General features: G+C 42.4%; 1 protein-coding gene across 3 annotated transcripts in view; it reads left to right on the top strand.

Moving 5' to 3' along the window:
* The window catches only part of FSTL4 (follistatin like 4), a 243,464-nt gene extending 222,897 nt beyond the window's left edge, over positions 1-20,567 (top strand). For 2 of the 3 annotated variants that reach the window (XM_075509797.1, XM_075509799.1), the window contains 8 exons: positions 1,382-1,543; positions 2,584-2,718; positions 4,160-4,186; positions 9,447-9,565; positions 12,447-12,596; positions 13,470-13,577; positions 16,643-16,752; positions 19,865-20,567. In XM_075509797.1, coding sequence (XP_075365912.1) covers positions 1,382-1,543; positions 2,584-2,718; positions 4,160-4,186; positions 9,447-9,565; positions 12,447-12,596; positions 13,470-13,577; positions 16,643-16,752; positions 19,865-20,567 — 1,514 coding nt within the window. The remainder of the gene's footprint in view (positions 1-1,381; positions 1,544-2,583; positions 2,719-4,159; positions 4,187-9,446; positions 9,566-12,446; positions 12,597-13,469; positions 13,578-16,642; positions 16,753-19,864) is intronic. The other variant, XM_075509798.1, reaches the window with a different exon arrangement.
* Positions 20,568-21,091: the final 524 nt, after the last annotated feature.

Genomic DNA, 21,091 nt, shown 5'->3' with positions numbered 1-21,091 from the left:
TGGTAGGTAAGACAGAAGTAAAATACATCTCTCTCTGGTAAGGGCCATAAAAAATAGAAAGATGGAAAGTATACGCTAGTGAATGTAATTATTTAAACTATCCCCATATGGATATATAGGCACATAGCAAGCTGCAAACACAGATTTTGTTTTATTCTAAAGCAACTGTTAAGTCAATTTGATTTCGCCAGTCCTGGAGCCTAATGATGGACTATATAAAAACACAGCAGTGAGTTAGGTACCTTAAGCCAGTGATTTCCAGTGGAAGTTTGTTATTGACCCATTCAGGCTTTCTAAACAACCCCACAAATTTTCCTCAGTCCTCCACTATAGCAGAGGTTACTCATTTTCCTTGAGGAAGAAGTTGGGCCCCCACGTATCGGCATCCACATCTGACTCTGACCGCGGTTTTACAAAACCGTACACCTTTCAACAGTTACATCATGAGTCCCAAAATCTCCTAATCTGGTAGAAAAGTTGACCGCTTGATTATGAAACACAGCAGTCCATGACCACCCTTCAAATACCATCAGCCGTGATGCGGCACATCCTCACGTCTCCTTTTATTACGTCCCTTGAGGTGAAAGGAAGGAGGGTCCCACTGATACTTTTCACTGATACTGCAATAGTGCAAATTCTCTTTAAAGTGTGTGAGTAAATTGTTAAGAAATAGTTAATGGGTGATATTAAGCCTTGTTGATTTGAGCAATGAAGGCAACATGATTGAAAATCAATGAACTTGTCTGAAATTGTAATATAATTAGTAGTTCTGCCAATTGAGTATATTAAATAGTTCAGAGGGGCCTTCCTGAAACAAGGTAAGTCACATTTTGAAAGCCTCTCAGAAAAAAAGAGATGTATAAACACTTCATTTGTTCAGAATAACAGGTAGTGAATGTACAGGCTATTTCCTGATGGATATTTAATTAAAATGTTGAATAATATGCTACTTCTAATAGGCAAGAACTCCAATTCCTTCCTTACTAGATTCAGTGAAGGTTTGGAGTTTAATGTTTAAATATGTGAGTACCCGCCTTAGGTTTTAATCCAACTTCACTTAAGTTCAATCCTCACTTAATGAAAGAAAGCAAGAACAAGCAAGAATGGTCTAAATACAAAATCAGGTATCGAGGCTGCTCCCTGGCATTGGTTTATTAGTTTACTCTTTTCCATTATTATTTTCTGTTTTCCGCCCCCAACGTTGAGCTGTAGAAAAACCATTCCTGTAGATCGCGCTGAAAGCCACGACGTTGCTTATTTCCCCGGTTCTTGGAGCAGACCTCTTCTGCCGTGCCGTTTGAAGGCAGCGGCTCGCGAGCCACCGACAAGGGGTGGCACCCGGCGGGTGAGTTTAAAGTCGCCAATTCCTTGTTTCCCGCAGTGCCACCGGTGATTCGCGTCTACCCTGAAACGCAGGCGCAGGAGCCTGGCGTGTCGGCAAGCCTCAAATGTCACGCCGAAGGCATCCCTAATCCCCGAATTACCTGGCTAAAGAACGGCATTGATATCATGCCAAAACTATCCAAACAACTAACGCTCCTAGGTAAGAACAGAATTTTGATTAATTAAAGTATTGTAGATGGGGATTAAGGAGGATTATTTTGCACTTTAAACTAGAAGTTCTTGTACTTTCGCTAAGCCACGGTTGTTGGAAATCGTGTTACAAAACCCCTGCTCTTTCTTTTTATCTTTTTCTCCTGTGAATTTCTGGGGAAATACAGTATCGATTGCTATAAGTGGTAACGGTGTTACAGTGTGCCTGGTTCTCCACTGCCTCACCTCTTGTGTACAGCTGTGCAAATCAGAAGAGAAACGCATTAAATTATTTGTTCAGGTAAAAGGACTACACTGGATGCAAGTCAGCTGAGACTCAGGCTGGGGTTCACCTATCTTCTCAGACCCGCCTCTGCAGAGGGAATCAGGCTCTTGACTCCTGTTGGTCCTTGTTTAAATGAGGGTGCAACAGACGCAATGAAAGGCAAAAATATTTATTTGCAATTTTCTGTGTAAAAATATTAAACGCCTCCCCACACCCCCCCCAGTCTGGCTGTGGTGTATTGCAGCCCTCAACCGGTGTTGGCGACACAAATATCCCTTCCTGGCTGGATGCGATACCTCAAAATCTTCCGAAGGTTTTAGGCAGCAGTCCCGCTCCAGAAAGCAAAACGATAGGAGGAACTGTAGCAAGATCCCTCCCAACCCCAAGTTTTTGGTGATCTGATGAAAAACAGATTGCAAAATTGAAGTGAATTTTTCTCCACTAAGGCCAAAGCACTTTTTTTTTTTTTTTTTTTTTTTTTTTTTTTAACAAGAAGAAGTAAATGAAATGTAATTTATTGTTTGCACTTGGGATTGTTCTTTCTTTGTTTCTGGCACAGAGTGTGTATGTGCTAATGGAAAGAAGCAAAACATTAGCTCTCGTGAGAGCCCCCCAAATACCTCTATTTATGTGTGGGAAACATTGTGAGGGGAAGCCAGCCTGTCGAGCCGTCGCCGGGCGGCTGCGGCAACGGAAGGCAATTAAGGGCAGTAAAAGCAATTCTCGGCAGTGAGGAACACTGTTTATGGGTGTCTGTCTTACAGCAAACGGAAGTGAACTTCATATCAGTAGCGTTCGATATGAAGACACTGGTGCCTATACCTGCATTGCTAAAAACGAGGTGGGAGTGGATGAGGACATATCTTCACTTTTCATAGAAGACTCAGCAAGAAAGACCCGTAAGCTTAATTTTCCATGTATTTATTTCTTTCAAGTGTATTTAAATGCAGTGGTATACATGCAATTTATGGTTCAGTCCATTGCACGTGGTATGTTGGACTCTTTCTCGTAAGGTAATGACGGTTTTGTCCGTGCTTTCATCAGAGGGTTGGATACTGTTTTGGGAAGGAACCACGTGAGGAAGGTAAAATCTCCTCGTCCAGAACGATGATGCCTTTCATGTGCCAGAAGTGTTCTGGGTGGGGTACGGGTAACATCTTTACTACAGTAACAAATTGGCAATAGTTTTAGATATAAAGGAGTCCAAAACCTAATGGTTTGTCGAATTATATGCGGTTTCAGAAAATAAATTTCCCTGATTTCTGTCAAGACTTCTTCTTTTAAAGCCAGTTACAAGTCAAAGTTATCAAATATTTAGATGCTTGAAAAATGTTCTGATTGAATTATTTCTTTTACCTGTGTTTACATCACTGACTAGCACAATAGGTTTCCCTTGGTGTGAAATTATCTTCCACTTCAAAGGCAAATTTTCTCCCAGCCACTCTTAGCTGCGTGCCTCCCATAGGAGTGCGGCAGCGTTATCTTGACCGCGCTGTCCCTGAAACACAATTAATGAAGGAGGTGATTAGTTGCCCCAGTGGAAAAGCTCCCAGAGGCCTGATCCTTCCTAATTCTGCTGTCTTAACTATTTGGTAGATCGCCTGGGTTCGTGGTGATACTAACAGGCTAGGTGCAAATGGGATTTTAGCTACTTTTCTGGCTGTTAATATAGAGCAAGAATTGAAAACGAAGTTAGCCATAAATATGCGCTCTCATGGCGATTCTTTGGAAAATATATTCTATTCCTCATTAAATAGATTTATGTACTCTTGTTAATATCGGTCGTTTTCCCTCGAATACTTGAGCAAGGGAAATTACAGTATGTTGAGAAATAGCTGGATGTACCTTAAACAGAAATTCAAATGCAGACGTACTTTCAAAGAGTATTTGAATCCTAAAAGAGAAGGTAGTTGCATGAAATTCCAAGAAGGAATGCAGCAAAGTGTGTAGCTGCTGTAACTGCCAGTCTCAGGCTTCTGAAAGATGTCATGTTTGCTTATTGAACCTGTACAGAATATCACAGCCTGTACCATACCTCCAATTACAGTGGAAGATAACATCTTCTCTTTAGTAAGACTTTGATCTTTGCACAGGCTAAAGTTGGCTTCATGTCAGTGAGGATTTTTCCCATGTCAAAGTTTCAAAATTGTCTCTAGAAGGAGCAAATGTATTTAGAAATATCTATCTTTCCTGATATTTTATTTGAATGAATGTTACAGAGTTTTCACAAATTAAACAGTTCATGTAAACATGAGTATTAATTCAGTTACTTGCTCAATGAAAATTTTGACATTGTTTTGTTGTTTTTTTTCTTTTCCTGATTATTTTCTGATGCTGCAGTTGCAAACATACTGTGGCGAGAGGAAGGTACTGCAGTAAAGTTCTTTTGTCGTAGTGATAATGTGCTTGTCTGCTTTAATAATTCCATGATGGGCCATTCTCCACTGACTTGCCACTAACTCTATCAACTTTCACAGTTACCAGATTAAGTACAGACCAGACATTTAAAAGCTAAACTATTCAAATAAGAGATGGCACTCTCGTAATATAAATCGTACCTATAACTCTACATTTTCCCACTATGAAATAATAGATGACCGTAAAACATATAAAAATGTGAATTTTATGTAAACTGCCACCAGTGTGAGTAGCCTGAGATTCTCAAGCTGCATTCACAATTGCACAAGTGTCAGAAGTGCTCCCAAATTACCATAATTGAACAAGTAAGACATAAATTCAATACACTGCATTTTTAAGCAAGTAATTCAAGCTCTTCCTCCTCAGTAGCATGTATCGATGTTTACTAGGTGAGCAACAAAAATTGTGTTCTTGACTGTTAGGCAAAAAAAAAAAAAAAAATCCCAACAGGTTTTGCCTCCCTCTATCCTTTAAATCGATGCAGGGTAAAGGTTGCCCCATTTCTCCGTGTTTTAATTGGCAGTTAAGATCTCTAGTTTGATTAAATTTATAGTGTGTCCTGCACAAGGTCAACATCTGTGTATCTTGGAAGCTAAATTAGAAAAAAACCCATCCTAAACAGCTAATTGACTCAAAGATATTATGGAGGCACTTGAAATGAGAATTTATTTGATTTTGCGCATGCTTGTGCTGTCATAATTTCCAAAACACACAGTAAGAGGCATCGTGCGAAGGCCCGAGGAGCTCTCAAGCAGCTCGCCCGGCTGCCTCTGTAGGTACCGTGCCCAGGTGCGTGGATGGGGAGCCTCCTGCCTTTGGGCTCCTGGGGGCTGTGAGCAGGGTATCCACTCCCTGGAGGAAGGTTCTTGGGTCAAAGTCCAGGCGTAAGCCAGTTCTTACATCTGCCAGTTGCATATGAGGAAGATGAGACCTTGGTGTTCTTCCGGCGTTGTGGGGAAGGTCTCTGTGCAGATCCCGACTCTTCTCGACTGCATCCCCCTGCCCGCTGCAGGCACCCCTCCCTCCCGTTGTTCCTCCAGGAAGGGCTGCACGCTCACTCTGCCTTTGGAGGGTGCAAAGACCCTTTCATGAGTAGTGCCTCCAGGTACCCAAAATGACAGTTTTGCTTCATGCCCTTGGCTCGGAGCTTTCTGGTTTGCTGTGGCTTGGCCCAAAGGATGTTAGGGCAGAAGGAAAGCGCCAGCCCTTAGCGACCGGTGCTACCTTGGCCAGGTATGCAGAGGCCCGATGCATATCTACTGTCCCGCTGTTGGCTGCAGACACGTACACGCAGCAGACGCAGCTGACTGGAGGTGACGAGATGTGGCGCAGCCGCCTAAGACAGCTCTCCAGCACTTATTCCCAGATACGCCGCCTGCAAGCGCCCGGTGCACGGCAATGAAGAGTGTCTCTTTACTGCTGATGTCCCTGTAAATGGCATTATAGGCACTAAGAATTGCTGTTTCCCTTCTGCTTGGAAGTGAAGTCTCTAGTGCATCTAATCAGTCCAGCCATCATCTGCGTGATGCTACGTGGCTGTTTATATACTGTACCCCTTATGCTCCTTTTTTAAAGAAAGTAGTTGGTTAACCCTACCAGATGTAGAAGTATAGTAATATTTAAAGAACAACTAAGAAGTTGGTCGCAGAAAGTCTTATAAAACTCTGCTAAACCATATGGACTTACTGCTTACCAACCTTGCACGTTTTAAATAAAAGTACGAGCAATGTAGGGAAAACATGGGCAGTAAAAGCAGATTTACTATTGATGTTCCGAAACAGTTCAGTATCTTTAGAGCAGGTTTATTCCTCTGCCCACGTTGTTCTATAGTATTTGATCGGCACATTCATTCTAGACAAAGAATCCATCGAACATACTTTAGCATGTGAAATCTTGCCACAGAGGAGGCTGGAAGAGAGGAATGGTATTTTTGTTTTTACATTTTAATGTGTTCTTTCAATTCCATTAAAATGAAAACTCATGTGTAAGTAGCAATATTAACAAATGGATTGGTAGACTTGAGCTCCTTTAAAATGATCACGTCCTCATGCCCACGAGGTCTGTGGTAACTAAAGCTATTGGGAAAATGCCTAGACAGAACAAGCTTTTGCTGCAAGTCCAAGTTTTAACACAAGTGGTTGGTCATTTTAAAAGTCAGTCTATCAGTCTGTTCTCAAAACCTTTCACAGACCATGCACAAGTAAAACCTCGAGAAATGAGTGCACATAGCATGACCAGCCAGTTAAACATGGAACTGGGAACGCGTGCAATATTTACTCGATGTACAAACTAGTTTTTAATTTTGTACAGAGAAAGCTATGAGTAGCCCAAATGTAAAGTGGAGATTTGTTTTCATGCCAGTGTTCATTTCTGCAGTGAGTGTTGCTTGCTTTATACCTGGATAAAGGGAGCATATTGTGCCAGCAGGCAATCATCAGTTCTGTGAATGTATGCACTTAAAAAGCTGAAAGCCTTTTTGTAACCAAATTTAAGTTCTAAAATACTTCCAAGCATTTAGATTAAATTGAGGAAAATTATTCAAGTATCAGATCAGAGGAGACTATTCCACGGTGACAAATTTGCCCGTTGATCTTAAAGGAGGGACATACAAACGTACGCTCAGGTGGAGACTGTATTCCTCAAATAAAGAAAACCCTCGTTGTCATCAGGTGTCCGCCTGAAGTTTTTAAAAAATAAAGATGTTAGAGTCAACTTCATCTGGAACGGTTCAAATAAGAACGGTTGTGTTTAGGAGACCCTCCCCATTCTTAATGGGGGTTTTTGTTATATTAGGGGTTTTGTTATGCAGATGAGGTACGTTGCCTTTTATAAAGCCTTTAGGTTTCGAACTAGTTCTGTCATCCAACCTGAAATGTCTTCAGTTAAAAAGGGGGGAAAAGAAAAACCCTCCTCCTTAGTGCCCCAGTTCCCAAGCTACTACCTGCCTCACTAGCGTAAATAACGCAACTGGGCAAAATTCTCCATTGCCCACCTCTGTACTGAAATAATTCCCCAGACCGAGGAGTTGCAGCGGTATAATGGAGTGGAGTCTGGTTTAGCGATGTCCGCGAGATTGTTTAGAGATGTACCCCGATCGAGACTTGGCAAATACTTTGTAAGTCACAATAAAACACCTAATTTGTCTAGTAAAAAACCTGCTTTGTCTAAAAATCAGTGTGAAGATAACTCTCTGAAAAAAGTATTTTAATTTAAATTGGTAAACTTTTTTAAAAAGAGAGTACCTGAGTGCTATTAGTAATTTGTATCATATTTTAACCAGTCAGCAGAAAAACTTGCACTCATTTTACTGTAAAATAAGTGGTGGGACTTGCCAAGTCACTAACTCTAAACCTACTGGGGTAAAATTATTATCAAAGTATTTTTGTGACTGATTAAGGCCGTAGTTCTGAAATACACCCTCATTATAATAGGATCATCAGACAAAATCACGCTACTATCGTGCATGAAAATAATAATAAGCATCTTCACAATGGTCATAATTTGTTGCCTGCCTGTTTCCACTTAGGATTAAAATCCTTTACTCATGAAAATATGTGCACTCATTCCAGCCAGGGTCAAATTCTGCCCTCGGATGTATTCACTCAAATCCCACTGAAGCAGGTGGGACTTGTGTGCACGCTGTGAGCGCAGATTTTGGTCCAAAGTGCCCGAATGAAATGTTTTAACAATATACTCGGGAAAAAATTAGCCCTTAGTCCATAAAGATAACTTAGTTCTCGACGGAAGTTTGGTAGCTTTTTTGCTACGTGCATGATCCCTCGCTGTGGCATCCCATTTAAGGATCACGGCTCCTGTACCCGCCTGATGCCCTAACTGGGGTATTTCTGTGGTATGGTTTAGAGAGACTCAACTTGAACATTGTCAGTACAGCAAACACCAAACGCTGAGACATTGTACTCTGAAGCCACTTATTTGGCACAAAAAGAGGGGGTTTTAGCACCAAAAAACCCCTTCTGGCTTTACTAAATACTATGTATTTTACCAAATTTTCCAAAAGTGCGTTTATCCAAATTACACATGTTTTTACTGTGGAGTTTGCCTATGATGATTTAGGGCTTAATCCTGCAAACACTCAAGGGATGCGAGAAACTCTGTAGATGAGGGCAGCGTTCAGAGCTGCCGCCACAGGACCAGCCGAAGGAATTGTAGCGCTGACCGTTGTTCAGATCCGTAGAACCGGGACCTTATTTCTCCATGGGTAAAATGTAATTAATTAGAAATTACAAATTACCATATCGCCATATCGTTGGCAGATAAGTATCCTATCAATCAACATTACTGGGGGTGACAGTGGTCATTGCAAACACTTATTGGTGATGGTATGATAAAGATGAAATGATGCTTGGATCTTTCTAACTAGAGTGTTTGGAAAGATCCTGAACCTTTCTTAAAGATGCTCGTTACTGCAATTGTATGTAGCTGAAGAACAACTAAATTATCAGTGTTTAAAGGCATTTCTGCATGACAGAAATGATAAAACACGATCTCCTAACAGCAAAGCACTGACAGCCAGCCAGTTTTCCAAATCTCCTGGAATGCCCCAGTTGGATAAATGAGTGCTATTGCGATGCTGAACTACTCCACATTTGTGAATTACGGTTTGCAAGATTTCAAAAATGTATTTGTTTTGGTGGCTATAGTTAGTTCATCCAGATAGTTTAAGAAAATAAATATATATTTTTTCATTCATGGAACAGATGTTAAGCACTTCCATTTTGCATCACAGTTACAAGAAGTCAGGTTACCTGTAACAGGGCAACCTTCAGATTAATTTTAACTAAAGCTTCTCCCTCGGTTCTCAAATTATTAGCAAGCTATTTTTAATGAAATCATAGAAGAAACAAAGTCATAATCTGAGGGAGTTAACAACGCAATGCAGGGGCTTCTTGTAGTCAAATCCCACTTTGGTACGTATGCACAAGACCTGAACGTAGTTATCTGCGTACAACCGCCGCCACCAAGGCAATGCATTTTTGAATGTGTCTGTACCTCTTCACTCCTTGAAGCCCTCGTTGTGACATGAAATTTGATTTTGTGAATGCACTGACTGCATCCAAGTGACCAACTTTTATGTAAGGCAGATTTTGTGTGTTGGGGGAGGAGGGAGAGTTCTTAAAAAAAGTCCTAACAGCTATGGATACATACCAAAAAAAAAAATCCTACTCCTTTTGCTTTATCCCCCTTCAAGGCCTGAGTGTCGGGAATATGTTCTATGTCTTTTCTGATGACGGGATCACAGTCCTTCAGCCGAACGAATGTGAAATCCGGAGACACATCAGGCCCGAAGAGAGGATTTTCACAAGTTACGTAAGTCCTAAGCCCAGCAGCTACAGCTGATAGCTGGGAAACTTTCTCCTAATCTCTTCAAAGATTCTTATTGCTAAAGGACCCATTTGACACAGTGATGTTGGAGCTTGGTGGGCTTCGTGTGGCATCCCTGAGGTATATCAGCTTCTCCTCTTGAAAATTAAGGGAACCACCTAAGTTCCTAAGACTGACATGGAGGATTACTGACACGCTGCAGAGAATTTGACTAGTTATCATGTCAAAACGTAGGCAAAGACTTTCACTTGTCCTGGTTTTGAGCTATTTACATATCCATGCCCAAAAGTTGTAACTGGACTGTAGGGAAAGTACAAAAGTCAATAGCAGAGAGATGCGCACGTCACTCACTGGTGCTAACTGGCCCCTTTTACTGATGTCTCCGTAGGCAAAAGAGTGGGCTACTTTCTGCTCTTTAGAAATAGTTGCCCAGGTTAAACCACAGCAGGGAGGCGAGTAAGAATGCAGGGAAGATGGTTGTGCCATGCCGGTCCTCTGCATCTTCTGCCGCTGAACCAGAGACCCGCACCATCCTTGTTTGCTGTCCAGAGTTTTCTGCCAGCGCTGAGTTGACCTGGCCCTTGCTTTAGGAAATCACAGGGAAAATTTGTTCAAGTGTCAGTGGACGTCAAGCGCGGGCTCATACGCAGCGGAGCTCAACGTGGCAAGTGGGATAAGGTGCCTGGAGGCCCTGTAAGGCCGATGTTTTCAGCGACCTGTGTTACGTACTCCCGTGTGGTAACGTACACCATGTATACGCTCATGAAACTATCAATTCTCATAAAACACAGGTGCTGAAAGACATCCAGAAATGCTTTTTTAGTCACTCCTTTATTATAGTTTGTTTTTTTTTTTAAAAGGGGAAACTGAGATTGTGGCTCCCTTCTGAAGAAAAGGACTCAGCCTTGCTTTCAATTTTGGGAGGAATAAAAGGGGAGAACCACTATCATGAGCCTTGCAGGCTGGGTCAGGCTCTGGTGCCATGGGTCAAGATCTTCTTGTGAGTCTGTATTCAGTATTTTTTAAATCTCAATAAATTTGTGATTGATGCTGGGTTTTTTTCACTGGATTTTAATATGCCTTAGTAGAAATCCAGACTGATGCTCACCCCAAGACCTGTCCTTAGCATGGGCTTAATATTATTAAGCCACACTTGAGCTGTTGCTACTCAAAGACAGAAATCTTGTGTTTCTTTTCCAAAGAGCTGTAAATATTGAAGAGGTGGTTCTGGAGAAACAGCTTGAAAAGAACAAAGGGAGGGCACTTAAGGAAATAATGTCAGCACAGTGGTGGGCATAAAAGGGATTTTTAACGTCATTACTTGGCTGCCTTTCAGAGAGACCTCTAAGGTTTCCTACAGATATCATAGGGCCTTTTGCCTTTGGTATAGGGAGGATTGGCTTTTTTTTTTCCTCCCTTTTCCCTTTTAGTATCTTGAGTGTTTGCCACATAGACAGTGACACCAGCCTGCAACTTTAGGAGGGTTTCTACAAGAAAGGTTTCTTCATTTGCTGTTAGAGGGCACAAAAGCAGGTAGAGCAGCTGCAGCTGAGCACCGTAGCAGAAAGGCCGGTGACCTTTCCTTGTTCCTCTTGGTTTGGGTGGATGCTGTGTTGTGAGAGCCCAAGCCCCAGTGCGCAGCCGAGGATGAGGAGGGCGGTTTGGAGGCTGCCAGGTGCTTGGCTGCGTGAATGGCTGCTGAAGCCCCAGGCTGGGCTTTTGTAGCGTCTTTTAGCTTGCGGTAGCATAGATCCCCAGCCTGGCCGGAGGGCCAGGAAGGAAAATGCAGCCAAGCTGTTGAGTCTTGTATCTTCAACCTTTACACGTGGTCTCCACCAAGGTACGTAGCCAACAGAGCTGTGCTGCTTAGAGGTGAAATCTTTTTATCCATAATCATCGCTCTGATACAGACCCGGTGTTGGCATTTTTTTTTTTTCTTGTACCTCCTCTTTCCCTGAACAAGCTCTGCTGCTCTAATCGCTTTCCCCTTAGGGAGGTTGTGCCATTATTTAAAGTGACCCAGCTGTTGCATTGACAAGATTTAAAACCAGCAGTTGTGCTCACTGAAATATATACGTGGTCATTTAGTTTTACCCTCGTTTCCACACCACAGCCTGGTCCTACACAAATGCTCTTTCAAATAAAGCAACTCAACAGAAGGAAGAGCGAAGAAGAGTAGCCAACATGCAGAGGCTTGGTGGCGAGATCACGTATGGCTCTTCCAACTTAGGGTACCAGTGAGCTCCCACTAAAGCTAATACCAGTTTTGCACAGGACTCAGTGAGTGGAGGATCAGAGACAAAATATGGTATCAGGCAGCTGTGAAGAGGATTTGGTTCCTTTTGAACAGGGGAATTTTCTGTGTTGGAGCAATAGACTGTAGGACCTACTTGTTTCGCTACTGTTTCCCTGAGCACAAGCATCTTAGAGCATGCTCTCCTGAACTGAAAACAAAGACTTGATGAAAAATACAAAGCTGCGATTCAATTAATGTAAATCACTGTTTTTTCAAAGCACGGAGTGATATTTCTATTGCTAATAAACGCTGACAGCACTGCGCAAGTCTTGATGAACCACAGCGTACTTCAAAAGATAGATCCATAGGCTGTGTGGTTATTTAAATTCAATGTGAGTTTGCAGGAGGTCCAGCTGTTTAATGTCACTGGGTAGAGCCAGGCTGCAGTGTGGTACCTGATAAAATAATTATTTCATGTTTTCCAGGAAAGAAGGGGGAAAAAAAATCATCCTAATGGAATCCCCAGGGAATTTTTTCCTATGGTTTTCAAGGCTAAGCTTCTTTCTGTTCCAGGCCCTGAACTTTTAGAAATTAAACCTTTTCTCCTCTTCTTTTTGTTTTTCCCCTCAGGAAGAGATCTGTCCTAGAGTGGAAGGTGAAGGCACTCAGTCCTGCCTCTGGGCTTCAGCGGTCAATGTCAGAGACAAGTACATTTACGTGACACAGCCTAAGCAGAATAGAGTACTGATAATTGATACCCAGACTCAGAAAGCTATACAGGTACTTACAAGGGGAACTCTTTACTCACTGATGGCAAAAGACTTGATATGGGACAAAAAAAGTAGAGCTTTGCCGAGTGGATCTGCTGACATCACTGAAGAGTTGGGCCTGTGTTGCTGTCGCCCGTGGGGTCGCACTGTGCCGTTCACTGTTCTGTAACCTCACTGGCAGGAGAACCCTCCTTTATGGGTTGGGTATCGTAGTCTCAGGGCTGCATCTGCAGCCAGTGTGATAAAATAATGCTAGGACGAATTTCTGGCTTACACTTATTGAGCTGCTGCCTGACCTCGGTTGTCAGGTCAGGCACTTATAAGGTTAAGGTTAGAAGGTTATAAGGACAGGCAATCCTTTAGACTGGATTTAAGAAAGACATTTTTTACAGTGAGGGTGGTGAGGCCCTGGCACAGGCGCCCAGAGAGGTGGTGGAGGCCCCATCCCTGGAAACATTCAAGGTCAGGTTGGATGGGGCTCTGAGCAACCTGACCTAGTTAAAGATGGCCCTGCTCTTGCAGGGGGGGTGGACTAGATGACCTGTAAAGCTCCCTTGCAATCCAAAGCATTCTATAATTCTATGATTCTATAAGCAGGTTGGGAAGAATGAACTGGTGTGGGTATAATTCAAGCAGAAATTGGCCCCTGATCTTCTGGCTATAAGTAAGAGCATAAGATGCAGTGATGTCTAGCTGGAAAACGGCACCGAGCAGCCGGATTTTTCTACTGCTGGTGCTGCTGCTGATCCCCCAACTGATTTGAAGGCAACGCTGCACAAATGAGTGTAACAGTGGTGCATGGGAATGGCTGCAGTAAACTAATAAAATATTTGTCATGTGCATTTGGGTCACTGTGTAAATACCTGTCTCTGTTTCTTTTAAGTCCTTGGATGTTGACCCGTTACCAACCAAATTACATTATGACAAGTCCCACGACCAAGTCTGGGTGCTTAGCTGGGGTGACATGCGGAAGTCCTCGCCAACGCTGCAGGTAAGTCCTTATGTGCCTGAGCCCTTGCCCTTCCTTGCCTTGGCATCATCGGTAGCAAGCTGGTGGCTGGTTGGTTGCAGTTAATTAACAGCATTTAACGGGCTGGATATAAAGCTGCTCTTTCATTTACATATCTAGTGTGTTTTATTCATCCCTCCTCCATCCATCCTCACATATTTTTCCTGCTGTTTAATTTGTTTTTGAGCAATGACTCTGCCGTAGGCTGGCAGCAGGACTGCTTTGTTGCCAAGGTCTGTTTTGTTTTAAGGCTGATGACAGAGCCAAGTGCCATAAAGTCATACAGCAAGGGCTGGCAGCTGACTGCGAGCAGTACGAGCCTGCGATGCTCCAAGTCATTTGTGCAGCCTGCGTGAGTGCAGCTTCTTTTTAACTCGATTGAGGTCCAAAAGCAGTGGGTACCAAGAGGCCACAAAGAAGATACTTTCTGCATAGAAATCTGTTACTCTTTAGGCTATTGGAAGTGTTTTATTGGAGGTGTAAGGCTGAGCAACACATTCAAGGATAAGCCTAAGGTAGGGACTAAGCGTGTGTTCACTGCAGAGCTGCAGCGCACCCTTCTCGGACGTTATGATGACCTGCAAATTCTTCTGTCTGCAGAGTTTGGGGGCATTGCACGTAAAAAGAAACATTAAAAAGTGAATGCGTTGTACAGTGCCTCAAGATTCGCACCTCTTTTCAGGATTGCTAGCCTGTCACCCTCGTTATGCATTGAGCAAAACCACCCTGTTCTCCAGTTTGGTAGAGGCATTTACCTCTTCCATATAGGAGAAGTCCAGGTTTTCTGCCAGTGCACTAAATTGCTACTTATTTTCGTTAAACTCATTTTGTCGCTTGTCTCTCACAAGCCTTCAGCCTCCTTTTGGATGATGATGGAGCGCAATGTGGTAGAATTGTTCCTCTCCCAGTAAAATGCAAAAGGGAGCTCTCTAGGGCATGGAAAAAACATAAACAGCAAAAGTAAAACCTCAGGGACAAATCCCGATATTGGGTGTCAGCGACTCCACTGGAGGGGTGCCAGTGAGGTCCCTGGAGCGCCTCCACGCTCAGCACCGTCAGACCCACAGTGATATCGGGGCACGGTAATGCACATAGGTTTGGACAACTAAATTAACTTCTGTTTCTGAATCCCTGGAGGATTCACTCTTCTGTTGACGGTACGGAAACACTAAGTGTAGGCATCTAATTGGGCATTTTGCTGCTACGGTATGTCATATGACAGAGTTGACACCAGAGCTGATTTGGTGCATCCAGACATATCCTTCTCCAGTAGTTATTTTCTAACACTTGCTGCCCAACTTTTCTGGAAACATAGGTGTCGTGTGAATACTCCTACCAGAAACGTTTGTTTCTAAGTCTACATTAAAGCATTGCCCAACAGGCAGAGAAGAAGGGTGTCTGTGCTTTCTGACCTAAAAACCTACAAATCTGGAGCCTACATTAGTCGTGGGGTTGCCCAAGGCTTCGCTGGAGATGCTGGCCCGTGAAGGTGGGACGAGCCGTCCCCACTAGCCACATGCTCCATCCAAGATAACGGCTGCAGCCTGCAGGCTTTCAATAATAAAGAATGGACCAGCAACCCAACATGGGCATTTTCAGGAAAAGACACCAGAAACAGATTGGGGCAAATAAATGAAGGTTTCTAAAGGCAATGCCACCAGCTTGTCTCACCTGGGGATGAGCAGTTTCCTATACAGGGTACAAGGAGACAAAATGGCTCTCTTTACCCTTTCTGACTTAATTTCTTCCATCCAGCTGTGAGAGGTTTCTGTAATTAAAGGAGAGATGGCACATGCATGTGATTATTAAGAAGAACACACCATCTGCACAGTTGGAAACTTGTTATAAGGCTCCAGCTCTCAGATGGTCCTTTCTGTTATCTTTATGAAGTGCAGTTACACATGTAGAGAATGAGATTAGCATCAGCATCAGCAGATCTTTTCTTTTTGTCCGACCTTCTTTCCCAAAAGGTGGGCAGTGACTAATTTGGCGAAGTTAGTTCTTAAAACCTGCAGTGGTTAGTTGCAGACGTGGAATAAAATATCTTTTTTTAACAATGATGCTACTGCAGAGGTTGATCTAAATTTCCACTCATTCTTTGGAAGTCAGGGATTTATCAAACAGCCCGTGCAGCCGACTAATGGGATGCTGTTGTTTAGCCATTACTGGCTTGTGGGAAGCAAATGTCTGGCCTCGTGAAAGCAGTGTGCAAGAGCGGGCATCTTTCTTGAGCAATCTAATTGGAAGAAATCTAAATGGCACGACCAGAACAGCTGTCCGAACTAAACCTTGTAGGGTTTTAGCATTTCCTTAATGAATTACGTAGCTATAAATTCAAAGCAACTACTGTTGCACATTAGAGCAGCAGAAGTTCCCAATGAATGGACTAAAGTCGTCTTGAACGGAGCAAACAATTTGAGTATTTAACATTTTAATTATTGAAAACTTTTACCTCTCCTTTTCCGGAGCGGTGGAGGAGCTGAGTTCCCCTGGCCATGGAGGTGTGCGCTGTGCTGGGGGACAGCACGGGGAGGGACAGCCAAAGGGCCTTCCTCTGCTCTTCCCTCAATTTTATACGGTGCGGTGGATGGATGAGCAGTTCCTCTCCTTCAGAGTGATAATTAAGTGCTGTGAGTTAGTGTTTGATCCTTCAAGCTGGTAAACGATCGCTGTGCATTTAAGTGAGATTAATAAATATGACCATGAAATAAATGTTTATTTTAGACGGTGAGGAATAAATTATTATGGTCTTAGTGTTGTCATACTACTTCAGCTCCTGCATGACTGCTCTTTCTCGAGATATAAACATCTCATGCAAGTAGAGTTGTGTACTTACTTTACAAATGTCAAGCCTCAAATACTATTTATTAGCACACCTTTTTCAAGACAGCTACACCAAACAATATTTTGAAGTCATTAATTAATTTGAGTCTACTACATCCCTGGGAAAAGCCACTCGGTACCATGTATGACTATGTAACCTGTATTTCCCTTTCTGCCTTACTTGCTGCTTTTTCTGTACTCAACCTTGTGTGTATTTATTGTAGGTAATACCAGAGGCAAGCGCAGGGGAGGATCAGCATGTTATCCGCACACCGTTTGAAGGAGTGGATGATTTTTTTATACCACCTACAAATCTTATTATTAATCACGTTAGGTAAGAAATGATCTTAATGAATAGCAACAGTGACCATCCTGCTCTCTTCTAGTGGACATCCTTCTACTAATCTTGCAGCACTTGATGAATGTTAATGAATGAATTCGTGATCATCCCTGCCTACCGTTATCCCCATTTTCACATGTGAAATGGAGAAATGGTAGAGCAAATTACCTATAGTTATTCAACGAATCCATGAAACAGCAAGAGAGGAACCTGGACTTCCGTTGGACCACGCGCAGGTGTCCTGACCTCAGCTTGGTCAGTGATGCCTCCTTGCAGCAAAGCAGGACACACTGCCCTGGCTTGCTTTTGCCGGGAATTTCTTGGCCAGAAAGCTGCCTTCCCTCCTCAAAACAGCTTTATGGATCGGGGCAGAAAGCTATGTCAAAGATTTATTGCCTGAACTGGTAAAAGTTTACTCTGCCTGAAGCATAAAGCATGGTTCTTCCACGTGTTTCCAACTATTTACTTCTTCAAATATTGGACCTCTATGTGAGGTGTACAGTTGGAGCAGAAAAATGTCATGCACGCATATTTAAAAAAAAACATTTCTATGGACCATCAGTTTTGAACGTTAATGTGATGTAGTGGTTAACGAGATTGTATAACTAACATCCTAATAACTTGGAGTAATACTGGCTGCTTCCCAGCAGGAACAGGAAGCCTCCCATTAACATCATCAGAATTGATGATGACTGCCCAGCAGTTTATACTGTTCTTACCATGTTATAACGTAACAACTGTTGAACCATCTTCTGTCCTCAGTATAGTTTAACTAAGTTAAACACTCAAAAAATCATAATGTAACTCCTTACATTAATCTTAGGTTCCCTGCGGTGAACACCGAGGACAGGGGGGGTCACACTTAAATGATTATGTGTTGCATCTGATCCAAAATAAATAACTTTGCTTCCTGAAACACAAAATAATGAGCCATACTTCATGGCTATCATTCTTAATTTTTCCCTACCTCATTTTTCCAGTTTGCTTTCAAAATATTGTTATGACTAATAGTAGTGCCAGGAGGTAGATGACTCTGCTGAATGTTAAAGCCTGAGATGAGGAGGTATGGTCTGGGTTCAAAGACAGGAAGGTGGAACAATTACACTTTTTTTGTTGTTTTATTGTCTTTTTGCTTCAGTGTGATTAATCAGCTGTATACAGATGATCTTCCGTAAGAAATATTAAATGTAGATAATTGTCTATAGTTTTCTATGTGCAAAGCAGAGAATGCTGTGCCTAATTTCCTATTTCATTTGTTCAGGGCCAGATCTTTGTCCGTTCTCTCTCACCCTCAGCACAGAAAAATAATTGCTCACAGTCTAATGAGACTTACTGAGATCATGTTCTAAATTCTCCACTCAGAAACAATAAATGGCAATACCAGCATTTCCCAGGAAGGTGAATATTCAAGCAATCTCTTCCGCGAGCCAAAAAATATTTGTATGCAAATGTTCCTGCATATGTATTTCAGCTGCCTGTTATTTCAGATGGATATCTAGGAATGTATCCATTTTTATTAGTTCCCAGGGTAGATTGTTGTCTATTAAAAACTCTCTAAGTGCAAGGTTTTCTTTGAGATTTCAGATCACAGATTTTATGCAAGCGCTGCGCCTCTTCTGCAGCTGTGTGCACATAAAACACATTCTGACCCACTTTTTAAAATTAAAGTTTATGATAAGAACCATTTTTTAACTTCTTCGGGCATTTGGCCAAGTATTAAGGAAGTCTTGGGAAAAAAATGCTGTAAGGGAAAGCATTTTTTAAAGTGTACTTAAAATGCATTCATCCAGGAGAAATACAAGTGTCCTATCCAATTTCCCCACACGCGGTGCGCTACGAATCTCCACTGCAGATACGTTCTGAAGTCTCTAATGGATGTGAGTATAATGGGAAAATGAAAGGCTTAGCCCAGTGATTTTCATGGGATCATACACTACATTGGCTCATTCTTTGGAAGTCAAATCATTGCTGAGTGTCTCATTGACAGATGGATTAAGAATGAAGAGTAAACCCAGTGTTTTAAGCAAAATATGTATTATCTGTATGCAAGCACGTTGTCCTCCACATTTCACGAAGCAATTTTTACATCTTTCAGGGAAGAGATACAAAACTAAGCACTCACTTCATTTCCTTCTGTCTGCATTGAATGGATGAAAAGATACCCAATGTAAAATTAGTTTTCATAAGTCGGTAGCAGTGACCTGTGAATCCAGGGGAACACAAACAGGCTGTTTCTATGGGCTCCCTCTCAAATTAAGCAGAAACCTTTCTTGGCTATTCTTGACCTTTTCTTGTCTTCAGCAAAGGTCAGATGTGCTGCAGCATATATCTTTTACAGAACATTTATTCTCTGCTCACTGTTGTCTGCCCTCTCTTGAGACAGAAAACAAAGACCCCTTTTCTTCGGTGCACCCTGGCTGGTTATGTTCCTCAAGAAACGTTTTACGCCTTCCCTGGGCTGGCGGGACGGCGCTTAGCAAAGTCTGCTCTCACCTCAGCCTTGCCAGCTCCTGCAGCGGTCCCCAGGCACCACGGGTAGCGATCACACATCACAGCTACCCTCAGATGCTACAAGTTAAGAGATGAGGTTGGACGTGGTCTTCACTCAGGGGTTATACATACAGCTCAGAGTTGCTCTCTGGCCCCAGCCTGGCAGGGATATGCTTTATTTTGGATGGTTTTCTATTTTGAGATTGAAGAAGTCTTGAGTATATATTGAATTACATCTCTCTAGACCTGAAACAGATTAAATACAAAACTGGTCAACACTAGCCTACAAAACACCCAAGCCTTGATATCCTTCCTGTTGTAAACTGGTCTTCCCAGTAAAAGGCTTCAGCTCTTGAAGATGTTATTCAAATACCCAAGCACCGATTCAAGCTTCCAGGATCAGGTTGCTAATTTTTAACTGAAATATATACCTCCTTTTAGCATGTCTTAGAAGCACTAAAACGAGAGAGATTTCTTACAGAAAAGAGACAGCGTTATTGCACATGCTTCCGAAACGAACGGGATATAGAGTTTCCCAGTTCTGCTGAATTTGTCTTTTCTCAAGAACATCACTGTGTCTCCAGAGATGACTTCAGTGTCATGTTTTCTATTTCAGGTTTGGCTTCATCTTTAACAGATCGAAATCCGCAGTTCACAAAATTGACCTGGAAACTGTGACCCACATCAAGACTATCAACTTCAAAAACTATAGCTGCGTACCGCAGACCATGGCTTATACCCACCTGGGCGGTTACTTCTTTGTCCAGTGTAGGAGGAATAGGTCAGTGGCTGTGTCACCGCAGCTCATTATTGACAGTGTTACCGATGCCGTCATCGGCCCCAACAGTGACGTGTCGGGCACGCCTTATATCTCACCGGATGGACGCTATTTGGTCAGTGCGGATGAAGACAGTGGCAGGATCAAAGTCCAGGCTCTATCTCTCCGAGGGGAAATCGAGTTGATTTATGACTTACAAACAAACATACACGTATCTGATCTGACATTTCAACCCTCTTTCACTGAAGGCAATCAGTACTATATATATGCTACTTCACATTTGCAAACAGATGTGCTTTTTGTAGAGCTGTCAACGGGGAAAATGAATGTACTGAAGAATTTAAAGGACCCTATCACATCCAAAGACTGGCCCTGGAGCAACTACAACAGAATTATGAAAGACAGTGGATTATTTGGACAGTATCTCATTACACCAGCTAAAGATTCATTGTTTGTTATAAATGGGAGGCAAAATACGTTACGCTGTGAGGTTTCAGGTATAAGGAGGGGTAACACAGTGGTCTGGGTTGGAGAGGTATGAGAGGGCAATAGCAGTAGAGCCTTTGGCAGGCAAGTACCGGTTGGACCTTTACACTGCAACAAAGGAGCAGTGGCATTGTATATTTTTACACTGGGGAAAAAAAAAAAAAAAAAAAAAAAAAGAAAAAACAAAAACCCCCTGTATAGGCTTCATGGTACAACACTGGTCTACTTGCAAGTTTTATAATGTAAGGTATGCTCTGCTAATAGGAAGTGGTTTTGAAGGGGTATTTTTTATTTGGGGGTATGATTTGTGGTTATGAGAAAAATGCTGGGAAGCGAATAATATCTCCACTGAGATATCGTATAAGCCACGAAACCTAGTGATTCTATACAACAAAAGAGGGTTTGAGTTTCCATACTGAGGAGCTTTTATGTTATGTTCAAGCCATCAGTTTTCTTTCCTGTAGACCTTGCCCGTTAGCTGTGCTGACTACCCCACCCCAACACAGAGAGACTACAGAAGCAATGACTGCCGTTAAGATTCACCTTTGGATGATGAGGGAAACGAAGCATCAGAGAGCA

Source organism: Mycteria americana, chromosome 8 (genome assembly GCF_035582795.1).
Source record: "Mycteria americana isolate JAX WOST 10 ecotype Jacksonville Zoo and Gardens chromosome 8, USCA_MyAme_1.0, whole genome shotgun sequence".
Lineage (NCBI taxonomy): Eukaryota > Metazoa > Chordata > Aves > Ciconiiformes > Ciconiidae > Mycteria > Mycteria americana.
This window is presented reverse-complemented; position numbering and strand designations above follow the sequence as displayed.